We start from the raw sequence: 17,168 nt of genomic DNA on the forward strand, positions 1-17,168 counted from the left end.
GCACCCCCCCCCCCCCCCAGCAAGAGCTACAAGACCACTGCAGGGGCCAGAGCTACCTACCATCCACAGCCAGCAAAGCTGGAATTTTAAAGCAATTAAAAATGAGGGTGAAAAACAGTCATCCATGGAAGAGTCAGAGGATTTGTATATGTGGATACAAGAAAGCTTAATAATCACAAAAGCCAGTTGTTGGTGCTCCTCTACAATGAGGGAATGGTTTTCACACTGCTATTCAGCTCCCTTTGCATACAGTACAGGGAAACCTTTTCCAACATTTAGGTGCAGTTGAAGGCTAATCAAGATCTCATAAGTTACCAGGCCTCTTACTGTTACTGAATTTCCCTCCCTTTCTTATCTTGAGTAGCTATTACGATTCCAGGTATTCAAGTGAATGTCATTCAGAAAAGATAAGGTAATCATCCATTGATATAGGACCCTCGTATTTAGATTTCAGCATATCCAGCTCCCTGTTTATGTTATTAACCATGGTAGAAAAAAGGGGATTTAAATTACCCTGTATTTCCTTCTCAGATGGTGTACAGAACAGAAATTACTCAGCAGATGTCATCTATCCCTCTTCAGCAACAGAGAGATTTGTCAGGGTCATTTTGCCTGCTTTCCTCAGGAATGCAAATTTTGGGGGGTTCACCCCAAAATGCCTCCATTAACACATCCATTATACCTCTTTGAAAGGAGAGATGAAATTACTTGTATCTGTTTGACTAAGCTTTGAGGCAAAAAATTCTTTTTAGAGACAAGGTCCTCTAGACCTCAAGGGAGGAATCTCATTCCTCCACCCTCCTCTCCAATATTAAATTCTTAATATTAATAAAGGAATTAGACCTACAAATCAATGTTCTTCAGTACATATGCTGCAAAAATTACACAACCTGCTAAATCTATGCCAGCTGATAACAAGCGTTTCCTTTCACATTCAGAACTTCTCAGAAGATGCCGAGCTTTGCCACGCAACTATTATTTGATTTCCAGGAAACCAGACAAAATCACTATTCAGGGATACATTCACATTAATTAAGCCCTATCTTGAGCTGAGCCTTCCCTTAAATGTTGGTATCTTTTCAAATGGCACAAAAAATACTCAAGGTCCACGTGAGTCATTTATAATCACCAATATAGAAAAGCAGTTTTAAAATGGGCAGATCAAGAATTTCCCAAAGAACTGTGGAGGAAACGATGTTTCTTCAAACTGAGCAAAACCCACACAGGAGGGGTAAGCCAATCTAGCAGCTTGGCTGGGGGATCCCTTGTCCTCCATCCTGTCACTCTTGCCTCCTCTCCGGGATGCGGGGCTCTACCTCCCCCTCCTCCCTTGCGCCAGCTCTGAAACTCATCAGACTCCTCCCTGACCCGCTTCAACTCTATGCCAACAGAAACCATCATTTTTTTTCCTTTCTGCCTGGTTAATAAAATGCATCAACCCCCAGGCAGATGTGGCGAGTGCCAGAGCTGGCTGGGATCAAGTGGACCTTCTGGTGGCAGTGGACCAAGCACCCACCCCCAGCCACGTCGTGCAAGCTGTGAGCAGGGTGCTGGGGTGCTCTGCCGGATCAGCGACCCGAACCGGCTCAGGGAGTGGGTCAGAAAGGGCTGGGGACAAGCAGAGCGGAGAAACTGCTCTCTTCTGGTGGGGGCAACTTGCTATATCACCTCAAGTGTATAATTTTTACCCCAAGCCTCCACTTGCTTCTCTAGCAAGTGAGCACTTGCAGGTCTGGCCGTGGTCACTTGAGATATTCCTGCCCCTCCCTGGGCAGGTACCAACCAGCTGCAGGGTTGGCAGAAGGGACGATGTAACTGTACTTCAGATGCAACAAAGTGAGAAGCCCAGTACCTTCTCCTTAAACCACTGAGGAACAGAGTTTAAGCTGAAGGGTCAGAAAGTGAAGTTTTAATTTCCAGAGCTAATGTGCTGCCAAGGTCTGTAGGCTCAGCAGGCAAAACCTGAAATGTCCTATCTTATCAATGACAGAGCAACACCACCTGAAGCTCCATCAAGTAAGCTTCACACTCAAGGTCAGCAAGAAAAGACAGACCACACAATTAAAAATATATAGTACAAGTCCCTTAGCTTTAATGCTATCTAGCAAAATGAAAAAATTAAAGTACATCCCGATCACAAACAAAAATGAAATCTTGGGCCATCTTTGAAAATGAGGTTGTCAGATGCACCCTTTTTAAAAAAAAAAATCCAAGCTGCACACCTAATTGGGATGGGATGGGAGCAGAAAACAGGAGGAGGGCAGTAATTTCTTTTTCAAAGTAATGTAAGAGTTGCATTGGACATGTAAATGATATTCCGGAAAAGGGCTCATCCCTTGCCTATGTATTTAACCACTGAGGTATTGGTTTGCTGCGTTCTACATTCAGCAACACAGCAGAGAGAGGAGCTGGCAGCCTACCAGCTCCTCTGGTGGCAATGTGCCCTCTTCCACAAGTGACACAGACTGCGCTGTAATTCCAGCTTCTACACTTGAACCAGGGGTTAATCTGGGGGTACAGCGAAATCAGCTCGTGCTTCTACCATGACGCACTAAGCAAAGAGCAGCATTCCTGTTCGTATTTTCGGTGGTGTGCAATCTGTTCAGCTGTGTGCTGAACTGGGTTTAATTTCTGTATTAACTTGGGTCAGGCAGCAAACCCCAAAGCGCAGAGAAAGCAAAAGCACCGGAGTTACAGCACACCCGCTCTACCTGAAGAAGGAAAACTGAGAAAACCTGAACAAATAAAAAGCCCGCAAGAAACTGAGAAGACTAGGGAGTAAATATCAAAACTGCTGATTCGATACATTTGAAAACGCCCTAATGATCATACCAAGCCACATTAAATCAATTCCTATTTCAAGATCCATACCATTACACCTACTTCTTCTTTCCCATGGTACCTTTCAGATTATCAGCCGAAGCAAGCATACAAGACTCAGTCCTAAGCAATTAGTAAAATCCCCACATTCCAGCTCCTCAAAGTCATTTTAAGTGCCCCAACCATTAAGAGAACTACCACATCTCTAATGGGCAGTAGCAGAGACCTTAGAGTTCCTTCTCAAGCGAAAGCTCTTGAAGAAAAACAGCTTCTTTTTATGCAGTTTATCGATTTATTGCAAGGTATCAGGAAATTTCTGAATGGTCTGACCAGCTTTACATGCTTCACTGAATTTTGAAATGAAAGCAAGGGAACATTTGCTTAAATCAACAACATAAGTCACCAGTTTAAAGGTTAACACTTGATTGTGCAGCACAAGAAACAGACACTTATCTTCCCAGTTCAAGGACTTCTGTTTTTCTGAACAGCAGCACGTAGCACTGCAACAGATTGTTTCGCAGTACATTTTTGCAGAGATACAAACAAAACAGGATGCAGGACAGCCTCGGAGCATCGCTCACTTGGAGCAGGGCAGCGGGTGGCTCAAGCCCCGCTCCCCCCCATGTACTGGCACGCCACTAGCCCCCCGACACTCATGGGCTGTCACCCATCCCATCCCGGCAGCCTTTTCAACACGCGAAAAACACTGGCATTGACACCAGCGCAGTTGTACTTCATGTGGGGCAGCTGCTGTAAAGCTTCCAGAGCTCTTCTTCCAGCCAGGAGACACCAAAGCCAACCCCGGCACCCTCAGCGAGATCCTGTTCAACCAACAGAAAACCGCAGGGAAGATGAAAGTACTGCGCTGATGGCATACAGCTGTCCTTGATAAGTGAAATACAGCAATAAGGTCCTCATCTACTGTGGCAAGAAAACGGGAGGCGCAGGGGAAGAGGTGGGCAAGGGAGAGAAGCAAAAAACATACCTAGGGAAAAAAGAAAATCTGAAACTGAGACATGCACTCGTCATTAACGCAGTTTGACAATTAAGTTTCAAAATCCCGGGAGTTAAGACATCAGCTTAGACACCAGTCAAACCAACAGCTACTCTCTGTTCCTGCAAATACTGGCGAACGCCTCCTCCTTGCAGCCATGGTATCTGTACCAGCGATGCCTGGGGAAGGACCTGCCAGTGCTCAGTGCTACTGTGCAGGCAGCACCAAAACGAAGTTTCCTCAGAAATTAGTTTGGGAATCAAAGGGAGCAATTCTGAGCCAAAATGTCAGACCAGTCCATAAAAAAAGGGTGATTGCTATAGCTGGGCTGCGTTGTCATACATTGCTTATGTTTGTTTTAATTTTAAACTGAAAAGTCAGTCCAAGGTTTGTTACACAAACATATGGCACCGGTATTGCATTCTACCTTGTATTTATAGAAAGTACTGTGGCGGTCCAGGCAGCGCAGAGATGCCATAAAGTTAACAACATTTATTATTAGTATGACAAAAGAACAAAAATAAGCCGCTAGAAATCGTGACTTTAACGGACTGATTGGAATAAGGGACCAAACTGTGGAGTTATTAGCCAAAATTCCTCCAGTATTAACAAACACACAGTCCCCAGGCCGCCAAGTATTTTGTTATGTAAATATACTCTCAGAAAGGTAATTTGTTTAATACCCAAGCCCTGAAAACTGATTAACACATTTAATGCTAGCCCGATTAACACCAATATGCCCTCAGCTGGCTGATGGGAGCGTTGAGGCAGAAGTCCACATTCCTGTGAGCGAAGAGGAACAAAGCTTTTGGGACAAAGGGTGAACCTTAATTATGCCTTTTTATTACCCAAACTGCCATTTCCTCCTTACCCCAAACAAGCTGGGAAGGCTAATGGCACACTCGTATATCCCCATACGCGATGCAACTGGTAAGTGCCATTACTAGATTTTTCCACTCCAGCTGTTAAGCTACAAGCAGCAAAGGTTTGATCCTTCACCCTCTTTTTAGAAAAAGGAATAGTAAAAAAAAAAAAGGAGGATACAGTACACTGCTAACACTAATACTCCTGACCTTCTGGAAGCGTTTTATTAGCTTTGGCTGCTGACCAGTGACTGCTGCAGGAGTGGACTGGAGCTGTGGTGCAAACTGGTTAATCTGTAGCTAGACATATTTGTGATTGGGGGGGGTGGTGGTGTTCAGCAAGAAATACTCGCTGCGTGGCAGACAGGGCTTCAACAGTTTGAAGGGTTACTTTTTTTTTTTTCCAAAAAAATTTTATTGGGAGAACTACAAAACATTTACAGTACAAAGTTTACAGTCTCACACAATTTGTAGTGAACTGACTCCCGAAAAATATATTACAACTCAAGTTGACTTATCCTTTAGTTACATTCAAAACATACTTCTGTTAAAGTAGTCCAAAAGAGTACATAGTGCTCAATTTGTACCTATGTACAAACAAAACTAAGCTACTGCTCATTCATCCACCGTCCAGGAAAGTTCTGGAAAACTCCCAACTTTCTACATATGGAAAAAAAAATTACAACTTTTGGAATTTAATTAAACAAGATATGTTCATGTACTGTATAAAGTTTCAGATCCAAAAATGGCCTCCATTCTTGTAAAATAAAGAGTGGCAAAATTTTGCTGTAGTTAAAACCCATCCCTACATTCAAATTATCTCAAGCATTAAGAAAAATACTTATTTGGTTGAGAGATATTTAAGGCAAGCATGGACCCTCAAGAAGGCACTGAGAGACATAATACTGGGACCCCCAATTATTGCTACATACTTTGAGACTATATCACAGTGTGATTGGTGGAGTTAGGCAACAAAAAATACTTTTTGGTTACTTTAAGCGAGTCTGAATTAGATTTGCCACTTTGAAGTCTGATTGCTAAGTCAGTCTTTGTTTTTTTTTTGTTGGTTTTTGTTTTTTTTTCCTCGTTTGTTTTTCAACTCGGACGGGCTACAACCATTTACATTCTAAAAAAAAAAACGCATAGAAATTCCTCAAACTACTTCCACAGCATCGAGACCGATTTCTATAAAGAAACCATGCAATCTTTCAGATTTACGTAAACAAGGAAAGAAATTAATGAAATAAATATTACATACAATCTCTTAAATTAAGAATTTTACTCATTTACAATAAAATAACCAAGTGAAGTTACAAAAAGGCATATATTACTGTGAAAAGAACACACTCCACATTTCGCCGATTAATAATGGCAATCATAATTTAAACATAATAAAAGAATATATATCTATTGCTTTTCATCATACCCGATAAATACAGTATGAACAAATTACCAATGTATACTTTTCACAAGATAATAAATAAGTTAAATAGTTTCATATTGAGTTGTGTGCAGTGACTCATTCATGCAATCAACTCAAACAGCTAAAAAAAAATTAAAAAAAAAAATCAGCAGTTATTCTCCAACAATTACAAACTAAACTCAGTTGAGTGCTTCCAAATAAAGCAACAACAAAAAAAACTGTTCTAAGCCAAACATCCACTAAGTGGTGGCAATGGAACCAATATTAAACTTTGGAATGAAGGTTTTAGCATTTGTTATAATAATAATATATAGATATATAAAAAAAAGAAGGTTGTTATCAAGGCATATTCTCGGCAGGATGTTGGATTTTTCTTTTTTTTTTTTTTTTTTAAAAAAAGCTTATAGGTTTAGTATGTTCTGTGTTTTTATTTGAACTGGATTGAAAGACAAAACTAGTTTGTAACTTTTTCTGTGTCTGAAGGTTTGGAGGAGCTGGACAGGCAGGACTCGCACTCCCCGGATTGTTTGTTGCTTTCTGGTGGTGTCTTTTCTAATGCTCGCTCTTTTTTTTTTTTTTTTTTTTTTGAACACAGATGGAATGGCTGCTGCTGGTGCATATCATAACTTGTCTCCAAAGTACAACAACAACAAAAAAACCCCGAAACAAAAATCCCCTTCTTCCAAGGTCTCTCTATAAAAATAGGTTTGTTCAGTTCGTGTCATTTGCCCTTTTGCAAAATGCTTTTTTGCTTTGTTCAGCTCTCGGTGTATATATAGATAGATGTATATATAAAAAAAAAAAAAAAAGGAGGAGGAAAGGATTCACTTTCTTCGCTCGTTAACTTACTTGCTCGGCAGCCGCGGGGCCGGGCGGCGGCAGCCCGCCCCCCCCGGCCCCCCTAGTCGTCGGAGATGGAGAGGCGGCTGAAGATGGGCAGGCGGCGGCCCGAGTCCAGGCTGGGCGACTCGGAGCCGCTGAGGGAGCCGGAGCTGAGGGAGCCGCTCAGGTAGCTCTCCCGGTCGGAGAGGGAGTCCGGGGGGCTGGGCGGCGCGTCGAAGACGGGCGACTCGGAGAGGCGGCGGAGGGGCTGGAAGCTGAAGGGCGGTGAGGCGGGGGGCGGCGGGCAGCCCCCGCCGGGCGGCGGCGGCGGCTGCTGCTGGCAGCGGTAGTAGGCGGCCGCGGCAGCGGCCGCGGCGGCCGCGGCGGCGAAGTTCTGGGTGTGGAGGGCGAGCGGGGCGATGAGGCTGCCCAGCTCCTGCCCCGAGAAGGCGAAGGCGTTGTTGGCGCAGGGCGGCGAGAGCAGCTCCTCGCAGTAGGAGGCGGAGGCGGGCGGCGGCGGCGTGCGCGACCCGCCCGGGCTCTCCAGCAGGGCGGCGTCCAGGCGGCCGCCGGGCGGCGGCAGCGGCGGCGGGGCGGCGCCGTGGGGGTGCGGGTGGTGGTGGTGGGCGGAGAAGCCGGAAAAGCTCAGGCTGTGGTGCAGCTTGGGCCGCTCGCCGCCGCGCGGGTGCCCGAAGCCGCCGCCGCCCAGCGGGTGGTCGCGGGGGGCGAAGGCGCGGAGATCGCCGGTGCTGCCGGCGGGGTGCGGGGGCGGGTGGTGCGGGTGGTGGTGCGGCCCCGCGGCGGCGGCGGGGGGGGCGGCGGCCGTGCCGCCGCCGGGCGCCGGGCGGCGCTCGTCGGCGTTGTGGATGAAGTGGCAGCGCGGGCCGTAAGGGCAGAAGCCGATGGTGTGGAAGGTGCGGCACAGCTCGGTCTTGTACTTGGGGTGGCGGGTGAGGCTCCGCAGCTCGTGGAAGCCGTGGGCGAACTGGCACTTCTCGCCGTACTTGCAGGCGCCGCTCTCCTCGAAGGGGCGGCACAGCTCCGTCTTGTAGCGCGTCGAGTTGATGGGGGCCCCGCCGCCGCCGCCCCCCTTGCCGGCCGCCGCCTGCTGCTGCTGCTGGAGCTGCTGCATGAGGTGCTGGCTGCGCTCGCCGTTCTCGCTGAAGGAGCGGTCCCGGAACTTGTTCTCCTTGTTGAGCAGGGCCGTGGGGCTGCTGCTGCCGCCGCCGCCTCCGCCGGAGCCCGTCTCCTTCAGGCTACCGAACGAGGAGGAGGAGGAGGAGGAGGAGGAGGAGGAGGAGGAGGAGGAAGAGCTGGAGCCAGTGGGGCTGGGGAACTTGGAGCCGCCGGCCAGCGCCGGCAGGTTGCTGGTCGAGTGCCGCCGCAGGAAGCCCGGCGCGAAGCTGGAGCTGGGGGGCGTCACCGGGGTCCCCACGGCCTTCTTGTCCAGCATGCTGCTGAGGTTGGTCAGGGACTTCTCCGTCTGCCGGGGCGGGGGGAGGGAAGGGAAGGGAGGCAGGGAGGGGGCGGGGGAGACAGGGAGCGGGAGAGAGAGAGAGGGTGTTGCAGGGTGACCGCCAGCTCGCCGCCGCGGCTCCTGCGGGCGGCCAGCGCCCCCCCTCCGCGGCCCCGCCGGGCGCTGCGGGCGCACCGCGGGGGTCAGGGCGGGAGTCGCGCCGCCCGGCCGGCCCCGAAAGCGGGTCCGCTGCAGGCGCCGGGGCGAGCGAAGCAGAGCCGGGGCGAAGCCCCCTCACGAGCTGGACCGCGTGCGCAACTTCGCGAAGTTCCTCTCGGCAGCGCGACGCTGGCGGGCGAGCGCCTGCAGGGCAGCTCGGCGCCTCCGCAACTTCGGAAAAAACCCACCCCGAGAGGCCCCGGTGGCGAGGGGGCAGCGCGCCTCTCCGAGGCTCGCAGCCTTGCATCAGCCGCCTTGCGGCAGGACCCGCGCTGCTTTAACCCGGCCAGCTGTCAGGCGGCGACCCGCCCGCAGAGCCAGCCGCACGCCCCGTCCCGGGCGGGCGCGGGCCGCCTGCTCCGCCGGGATCCGTCCCCCGACCCGAGCAGCCCGGAGCGCCGTCCCGCAAACGGCGGCACCGGCCCGGCGCTGGCAGCCTGGGCCGCGCCTGGGGAAGCGCGCTCCTCCCTACCTTGCACAAGAAGTCAATGTCGTAGAAGGCAGATAAAAGCGTCGTCGACATTTCTAGATCCTGTAATGGTCGGAAATACAGGAAGGACCGAAAGATCCCGCTCTCCTCGGAGGGTTTGGAAAAGCCACGACTAGATAGGAGGGGGCCGTCTGCTTGAGATCCGAAATGGTCCCGTCTCCTTCCCGGCGGGGCGGGCGGGACGGCGGGTGTCGGGCCGAGGCGGCGACGGCAGCTGCACAGCAGCGAGCGAACTGCGGGAACTCCGCGGCACCCCGCGCCGCCCCCATATAAACGCGGCCGCCGCGGCCCGCGGGGGCGGTGCCCCCGTCCGCCCGCCCCGCTCCGCCCGACGGGCCCGCCCCGGCCCGCCTCGACCGGTCCCAAGTTTTGCAGAGGGGCCGGCAGCGGTGGGACGGGCTGGGCGTTGCGGGGCGGGCTGGGGGGGGGCGGCAGCCCCGCCGTGCCGCCCGCCGTCAACCTCCGGTACCCCCGAGCCGGGTGCGCCCGCGGGCGGGACAGGACGGGGCGGAGGGGAGGGGAGCGGGGCGGGGGCCGCTCCGGGCGCGGAACCCGCCGAGGCGGATCAGGACGGCGCCTTGGGGGCTCGGCCCCTGCGAAGCGCCCTTCTTCGTATCCCCCTCCGAGCGCCCGGCGCCCCCGCGGCTGCGGCGGCCCCAGCCCCCCTCAGCGGGCCGGGAACTGCCCGCGCAGCCGCCGGGCGGCCTCCCCGGGCGGGTGGCGGCTGCCGCCGAGCGGAGGCGGGGTGCGCAGTGCCGTGGGAGAGGTGCGGCAGCGCCCGGGTCACTTCTTCCTCCCGCCCCACCGAAAATAAACTTTTGCCACGTAATTGGTTTGACACAAAGGTCGAGCCCGCGCTGCCCCGGTGCGACTGGCGGGACGGCGGCTGGGCACGCGCTGCGCGCCCCGCCGCTTCTCCCCTCTTTTGAGGAGTTCGGGGTTTGGGGGGCGGGGGGTTGGGTTGGTGTGGGTTTGGTTTTTTTCTCTTTCTACTTGGAGTTCGGGGGACGTTGGCAGGCAGGCGCGGAAGCGAGGCGGCGTTAACACTGCACCGCCCTCCCGCCCCACACCCCTCCCACGCTCCCCTCCGTCGCTCACCCCCCTACACAGCTCGCCCCCGCAGCGCCCCGGCAGCCGCCAAGGTCTTGCGAGCCGCCGGGCTGCGTCAGCCTCCCGCCAAGGCCCCCGCCCGCCGCCCCGGGAGCCTTCCCGCCGGGCTGCCCCCCCCGCCGCCGGGACGAGGGCGACGGCAGCGGCAGGTCCCTGCCGGCGGGACTCCTTCCCCGGGCCGGGAGCGGGCTGCCGTTCAAGGCGTGCCCGGAGCCGCCGTGCAAAACACCCCCGCCCCACCCCCCGCTCCGATAAGGCTGCGCAAACACGACGTGGGAAAGGCGGTGGAGGCAGCGGCTCCGCACCCCCCGTCCCCTCCCGCGTTTGCTCAGCCCCGGGACAAATGGGAAGGGGAAAATGGACGGACGTGTAAAGTTTTATTGCTGCTGAAGCCAGCAGAGGCGTTTGATCCTCTTTCGCTTCCGAGGCGGGATGTCAGGCCCTGGAAATCCAAGGGTGCAAATCTGACCACGTCAGCAGGAACCCTGCGCTTTGAAAACACATTTGCAAAGGAAAGCAACTTAGGCGGGGGAGTAATAGAGTACTTCACGTCGGGTTTTCACACTCGCCGTCCCCCCTGCCGCCATGCGGCTCTCGCTCCCATTTGGTTCCTCCCCTCGTCCTCCTCCCCCGAGGCTGCGGGGGGGCAGCAGACGGGACCCGCCGGGCGCACCCCCGCCAGCCCGGCCCCGGCTGCTGCACGCCGCCGGGCACCGCCTGTAAGCCCTCGCCCAGGGAGGTACACGCCTGGCCTGCGGCGTTAGGCCTGGGCTTAGCGACAGAGGTCGAAACAACGCCCGGGAAAGAAGAGGGGATAAAAGGCCCGACCCTCGCTTCGTGCCCTCCGCCGGCACTCCCCTTAGGCCAGTCCCCAGCTCGGCGGGCGCTTCTGGAAGCGGCGCAGCGCCCCGGTTCCAGCCCGCCCCGGCTGCGAGGCTGCACGGCGGGGCGGGAGGCGGCTGCGCGGGGATCTGCCACCCCCTAGTGCCTGCGCCCGCCGGGAGCCCGTTCTGCTTCCCCAGGGGTTTCCGAAACAATTCAAACGCCTCCTACCTTTCCTTGCTCCAGCCCTGCGGAAGGGTTACAGCTCCCGACCGAGCGAGGAGGGGCTGCGCCTCGAACGGGAAGCCACCTGACAGCGGGAGGAAGGCGGCTGCCCGGCGGGACGGGCGCCTTCTCCCGTAACCTCCTCCCCGGCTCCCTCGGACTCGCCCAGACCAAACTCTTCCTCCTCCCCACCATCTCTGTGATGAAAGTATCACCTTCAGAGCGGATCCTGCCCGCTAGTGAACCGCGCACACGGTTTACGATGACGATCATGCAAGGAGCAATGTGTCATCACCATTTGGAGGAATACTTTGATAAATTGACTTTGATCAAACACCTGGCAGATAAGTACTCCGGTGTAAGATTTTGGTAACCATCTTCTGCAATTGCTGCTTAGGGTTTAAAGGTTCTTGATTGAGTAGTTATACAGTAACTCAAGTCACCAGCAGTGTGTGGTGAAACATATGTGTGCCAATACAATTTTTTTTTATTTGCTCTCTATAAACTGAGGCAGGATGACACAGGTTTCAGTTGCATTTTAAAACCATGATAAGGAAGACCGAGTTTTCGAGCTATTTGGCTTACCGATTAACCAAGTCCTCAAAGCTTCATAAAGTTACTTAAGTTTTATGGTCACTGTGGATCTACTGCTGTGCTGTTACCTGTCTGCGTTTATCCATTTGTTGATACCGAATATATATGCATGTGCATGTAAAATTCTACCCAATAAAACAAAAAGCCAATGTTACTAGATAGTCTTATGCTAACCACTGACGTAAGCAAGGTCAGACAACCATACTGTACTTTTGATCCTATACAAAGCTCTGTTTTCTACTATAAAAGCTGTTGCTACGCTAGTTCAAAAATGTTGGAAAGGTGTGGCAAAACCAGTAGCTGTTAATTAATTGTACAGGTCTTGACTATTTTTAAGAGTGGCTTTCAGACATAATGTGGGCTGTTCTTTCCCCAGGAGCTCAAAACAGATGCAAACTAATTTTTAGCCTAACTCGGAGTGTGGCTTCTTAAGTCGCGTAGCGTGCATTCTGTGAAACATCTTTTCATCTCGGATTCCAACATTTCCCTTTTGCCCGTGGAAGCCTCAAGTTTCATTGTAAATTACTTACATAACTAACCCTGAATCCTGGAAACTTATTTAGGAACATGTTTAAACTTTTGTTCCTAAATTATTGTTCCTTTAGTAGCAACTTTGTCTTCTGCAGTTTTCAGATGTCCACTAAACCTCATTCGGAAGCTCATCTTGATTTACACAGCAGATTCTACTTAAACTCAAGAAGCGGGAAGCAATCAGCTATCAGGCACTGCAGCACCCGGCTAGGGCGAGTGGTGCGGGCCCACGCCTTGCCCTGGCGATGACAAGCCAGACCCCGGCGAGGCCAAGCCAGACCCCGGCACAGCTAAGCCAGACCCTGGCACTTGGGGGGCCTGAGCCCGGCCTGGGCGCGCGGGTGTGTAGGGCGGTACTGCAGCGCCACCTGCTGGGCGCAAGTCGCAGCGCTCCCTGTTGCGGCACTGGCCGTGGGAGAACTGCTTATTACCTGTATCATCATCGAGATTTACGACTAAACTGTGCTAATATACAATTACGCGAAGAGACTGAAAGCAAACAATCGTTTATTGGACGTGTTACTCTTCCAAGGAGACGGAAATAACGACGTATACCGACGTACAGCTTTGTTTTGGCTGTGCCCAGCTACGCTACAGCCAAATGTAAGGTCACAGCCCTTGGCTAGAGGAACTTAACATATCCTTTTAAAACAAATATTTTTTTTCGATGTCTTATTTTCATATTGAAACCCAATTTCAGTTCCCAGAAAAATACATCTGCAAAGCACAACAAACATTTTTGTGTCGCAGGCAGTGATGCCATTGAGCACTCGGTACGGTCCCCGCAGCTGACTCACCTGAGCGCCGGTGACAACATCTCCGGAAACTGAGTGCTGCAGGACAAGATCGCTTCTGGTACACTCCCGGGGGCGTCACTCTACCGAGTAGGACCTTACTTTCTGCAACTGCTTGCAGAGCAAGGTGTTCTGAAGTAAAGATGAAACTGTATTGTTCACAATGGAACAGCTGCTTTGTTTTGAACACAGCGGTCTTCATTTTAGAGGAATTTTATAAAAGTAGTTATTTGATTTACACGAACAAAGAGGCATGCAGAATTCTAACTAATGCTGTTTCCATGTGCAAAACAAGGTTACAACCAAAATGAGAATCCTTGCCTTCCTCCAGAAGAAAATGCAGTAATATTTAAAATGCAGTCTAAAAATTGTCATGGACAAAGAAGCCAAGGTTTGTTTCTTTTCTTTTAGAAACACTTAAAATAAAAAAAAAAAATTAATTTAATAATTACCATTCTACATCTTGAAAGGAGACAAAAAAAAAAATCAACTTTTTCTTGGTATTAAAATACAGGAGATAAAAATGTGGGATAAAATGTAACACAACTACAGGTGGCCTGCACCTGGACAAATGGAAAATATTAGATTTAGCTGCTTTACTTCCTACAGTAGCTATAATAAACCCTGCTCAGCTGAATGAAATGAGCAAATGCATTTAAAAGGAACAGTCTCCCACAGCACATCTGACCAAAAAAAAAGAAAAAAAAAATCAACGGATTCATATAAAAAATGTGGTTTTAGCCTGAATACTAAATAGTTTGTTGCAGGTTTACCAGAGTCATTACAGCAATCCCTTATTTTTTGAACATTGTTAGAATTCAGTCCCCCTGCCCATCCAGTAACATGTGCGCAGCTCCCTGAGGATGAACTTTCAGTAATTTTCCGGATTTTCATTTTTGCAAGTATCATCAGACTTAAGCAGATTTAGTATTTTAAGGCATACCGATATTCTCTCATTTTGAATAGCCAATCTTGTGAATTCTGCAGTTTTGGAAAATTCTGGAGTCGGAGGTAGCACTCTAAGAAGGTGTCCAACAAGCTGGGCTTGGTCCAGTGCTGTTCTTGATAGTTGATCAAGTTCTCCATGATCTGGTAAAGTTAGGTGAGTCATTGATATAAGCTGTAAAAGGTGCTTACTAAGTTGTCTGACATGAGTCAACTTCTCTGCCCAAAAATTCACTTCCCCTTTATCAAACAGGTAATCATCTTCTTCCTTAACAAAAAAAAAAAAAAACCCAACAGTGATTAGAAAATGACTTGTGGTCTTGATAATAATGAGAAAATTATAAAAGATAAAAAAGGTAAAAATTCACATGCATAATTTTTTAAAGGTTTGAGAAAATGCAGTAAAAAAGATTCCTACTTTGCCAAAGAAAAAAATTTTACCTTCAAAAATCAGGCAGTTATGGTATAACTCTTGGGAAACAATGGAAGTAAATAGTAGTCCTAATCCTTAACATGTGCTTGTCTTCCCCTGTGAAAGTGTCTTATATTTCACAGAGACCTCTCTGTAACCAGTATGGTAATTTGCTATATCATGGAGCTTTTTGAGTGGATTAAATGAAAAAGGAAAATTTTATCAGTCAGTGAAACATCAGAAAGTCATACCTAAACTACAGACTTAAGAAAAGATATATAAAATATTTCATAGGTCATATTAATTGTCAACAAACTCCTCAAAGATGTAGCTACTCCTGCTCCTTCCAGTTTACCTTCCAGCATTATTTTGATTTTCACAGGCTTTTCAAGACAAAGAGAGCACAGTGTATTATACAGCACTAGGTTTTACAGAACCAGCATGGCAATGTTTTTCTTTACGTAAATAATCGTTCCGGAGACAATGACTGATGTGAGCGAGGCTGTTTTGTGTGCTATGCAGAACCAGCCATATAGAAGATGGCACAAAGTTACCAAATATTTAAATGACATCTCTGGAAAAGCCAGCATTTGGGAGAGCACCGTTCTTGAATGCGAGATGTGCTTGGCACCCACAGCAGCAGTTTAAATTCAAGGCAAGCCATCATCTGCAATGATACTGAACGCAATTAGTTACAGCCTCAAAATGTTTCAGTCGACAATGACTTGTTAAGTAACTCTTGATTTATTTCAGTGTTTGCTTGTTGGTCTCTTAATTTTATGCTGATATTGCCAGGAAACAGACATCAAACTCTATTTTTATTCTAAATACTGTCCATATGAATTTTTTTTTTAAATTGTAGATCAATTAATACTGGAGTAGTGATCATCAGGCTTCATCAGATGAGATATTTCATTCAATTCCTACCATAAGACTGCAGAAATGTAGCGATCCCAACATGAGATGGCAACTGGTTGTTAAAATTACCAGGGCTGAAGTCTCCGAGTCTCTTTTCAGATCGCTGTCTCCCAGCAGCCACTCCAGCAGGATCGGTACACCGGCACGGATCTCCCCCCACTGCTGGAGCAGCTCACACAGTATGCCAAACGCTAAATCCAAGGCCATCGGAGCATTCACTACCCTAAGTGCAAACTCTGTTGAGAGAAAACATGCGTAACAACGTATAGCAAGACCACAAACATTTTCAAATAAAATCAGCACAAAAATGATTTCTTGAAAACAGATGCTGAATTTGCACAAACACATTTAGAGTGATGAATTATACTGCAAATAAGTTAGATGAATGTTTACTTCTGTGCCACTTGGGGCCTTTTCTCAATTCCAGATTAATACATGAAGCAACTGAAAATGCTGGTGCTGAATACTTTTTTCCTGCCCATGTAGTGACATTCATTAATTTGGGTTTAAATATACAAAGATGTCTGTTAGAAACAACTCGAGAGACAGTCCTGACACTATTACATGGTGACTATTTTTGCAAAACTGCAGCTATGCCTTAGATCTGATTTGATGTTTTCACTGAACTCAAAACCTACAGCACATTATATGTTTTTAAAGGGCTGGGATATAAAATGAATCATTATTTGGTGTGCAATCTCTTATTATATATAAAGATACACATATATATATACACACACACACACACGTTAAGAGGTCAAGCATGCAAGACAGGCTTAGAGAAGTTGTTAAAGAAGGGAAAGGCAGGCACTGTTTACAATACCATCACAAAGCTATATTTATAGAGCTTTTGCTATCATGCCAGAACCATACACAAAGCCATCATCCACACCATATTTCTTCACTAAACTTCCCCACTGCTGTCATTTGGGCAGATGCTGTTTTAACTGTGTGGTTCCTAGGGCTGCCCTCAGTAACGGAGTACATAAAAATGCCAGAAGTCCCATTTGCATGAGAACTCCAACAACTGCGTTCACAGGTATGAGTTTCACCACCAGTAGTAACATTAATGCAATTTTTCTTTCTTTAATGGGGATGCACAAAGAGGACTGGAGGAGGAAAGATAATGAACAAGCTCCTGTAAAATCCCTGTTACTGTAAAGTGGATTTTGGCAAAATTCATCCTTGTCCGTAGTCGCCAGCAAATGAACAACTGTTCACTGAATGGTCTGTCTTCTAAGTAGTGATATCATAAGGATATGTCATTCTTGAAAGCTGTCTTTTGCAAGCAGACAACACAGCAGAGTCAGAATTATTTGGTAAAAATCCATACAGACATGGAAGGCAGACCTTACTTTTTGTGTCTGAGTGTATTTAAGCGTTTCTTACGAAGGAAAATGATTATTGACATGAAAGAGGCATAGCAGTGCAGCCAAGACCTGTCCTTCACATGCCATGTTCAGAGCTGCAGCATGGACCTCTCATCTGTACCACCTCCTGAAGCCTCATGCCAGATGCAGGTTTTCTAGAAATGTACAGTAAAACACCAGGACTAGGCAAATACACGTGCCAACAAGTAAGGAAGTGCAGGAAACAACTAAGGGCAAAACAGACTGATGGGAAGATGGGAACATGGTATTTGACAGACCAGGCAATGTACCGAGGACACTGGGGAGGATGAATTAGTATTTGAGACCATGAGAACAAAGGACCATAATAAGGAAGGGAGT

At 49.2% G+C, this 17,168-nt stretch overlaps 2 protein-coding genes across 5 annotated transcripts in view; both read right to left on the bottom strand.

Moving 5' to 3' along the window:
• Window positions 1–4,828: 4,828 nt before the first annotated feature.
• Window positions 4,829–9,337, bottom strand: ZFP36L2 (ZFP36 ring finger protein like 2). The gene is made up of 2 exons (XM_052806209.1): window positions 9,070–9,337; window positions 4,829–8,405 (listed from the first exon to the last, which is right to left on the bottom strand). Exons 1-2 carry the CDS (start codon window positions 9,118–9,120, stop codon window positions 7,002–7,004), a joined length of 1,455 nt encoding a protein of 484 aa, XP_052662169.1. The 5' UTR covers window positions 9,121–9,337; the 3' UTR covers window positions 4,829–7,001.
• A 3,522-nt stretch (window positions 9,338–12,859) lies between these two features.
• Window positions 12,860–17,168, bottom strand: part of THADA (THADA armadillo repeat containing) — a 171,908-nt gene continuing 167,599 nt past the window's right edge. For all 4 annotated transcript variants that reach the window (XM_052805700.1, XM_052805699.1, XM_052805701.1 and 1 more), the window contains 2 exons: window positions 15,508–15,674; window positions 12,860–14,376 (listed from right to left, as the gene is read on the bottom strand). In XM_052805700.1, coding sequence (XP_052661660.1) covers window positions 14,035–14,376; window positions 15,508–15,674 — 509 coding nt within the window. In that variant the 3' untranslated portion in view covers window positions 12,860–14,034. The remainder of the gene's footprint in view (window positions 14,377–15,507; window positions 15,675–17,168) is intronic.

This window comes from Harpia harpyja, chromosome 13, assembly GCF_026419915.1.
Source record: "Harpia harpyja isolate bHarHar1 chromosome 13, bHarHar1 primary haplotype, whole genome shotgun sequence".
NCBI lineage: Eukaryota > Metazoa > Chordata > Aves > Accipitriformes > Accipitridae > Harpia > Harpia harpyja.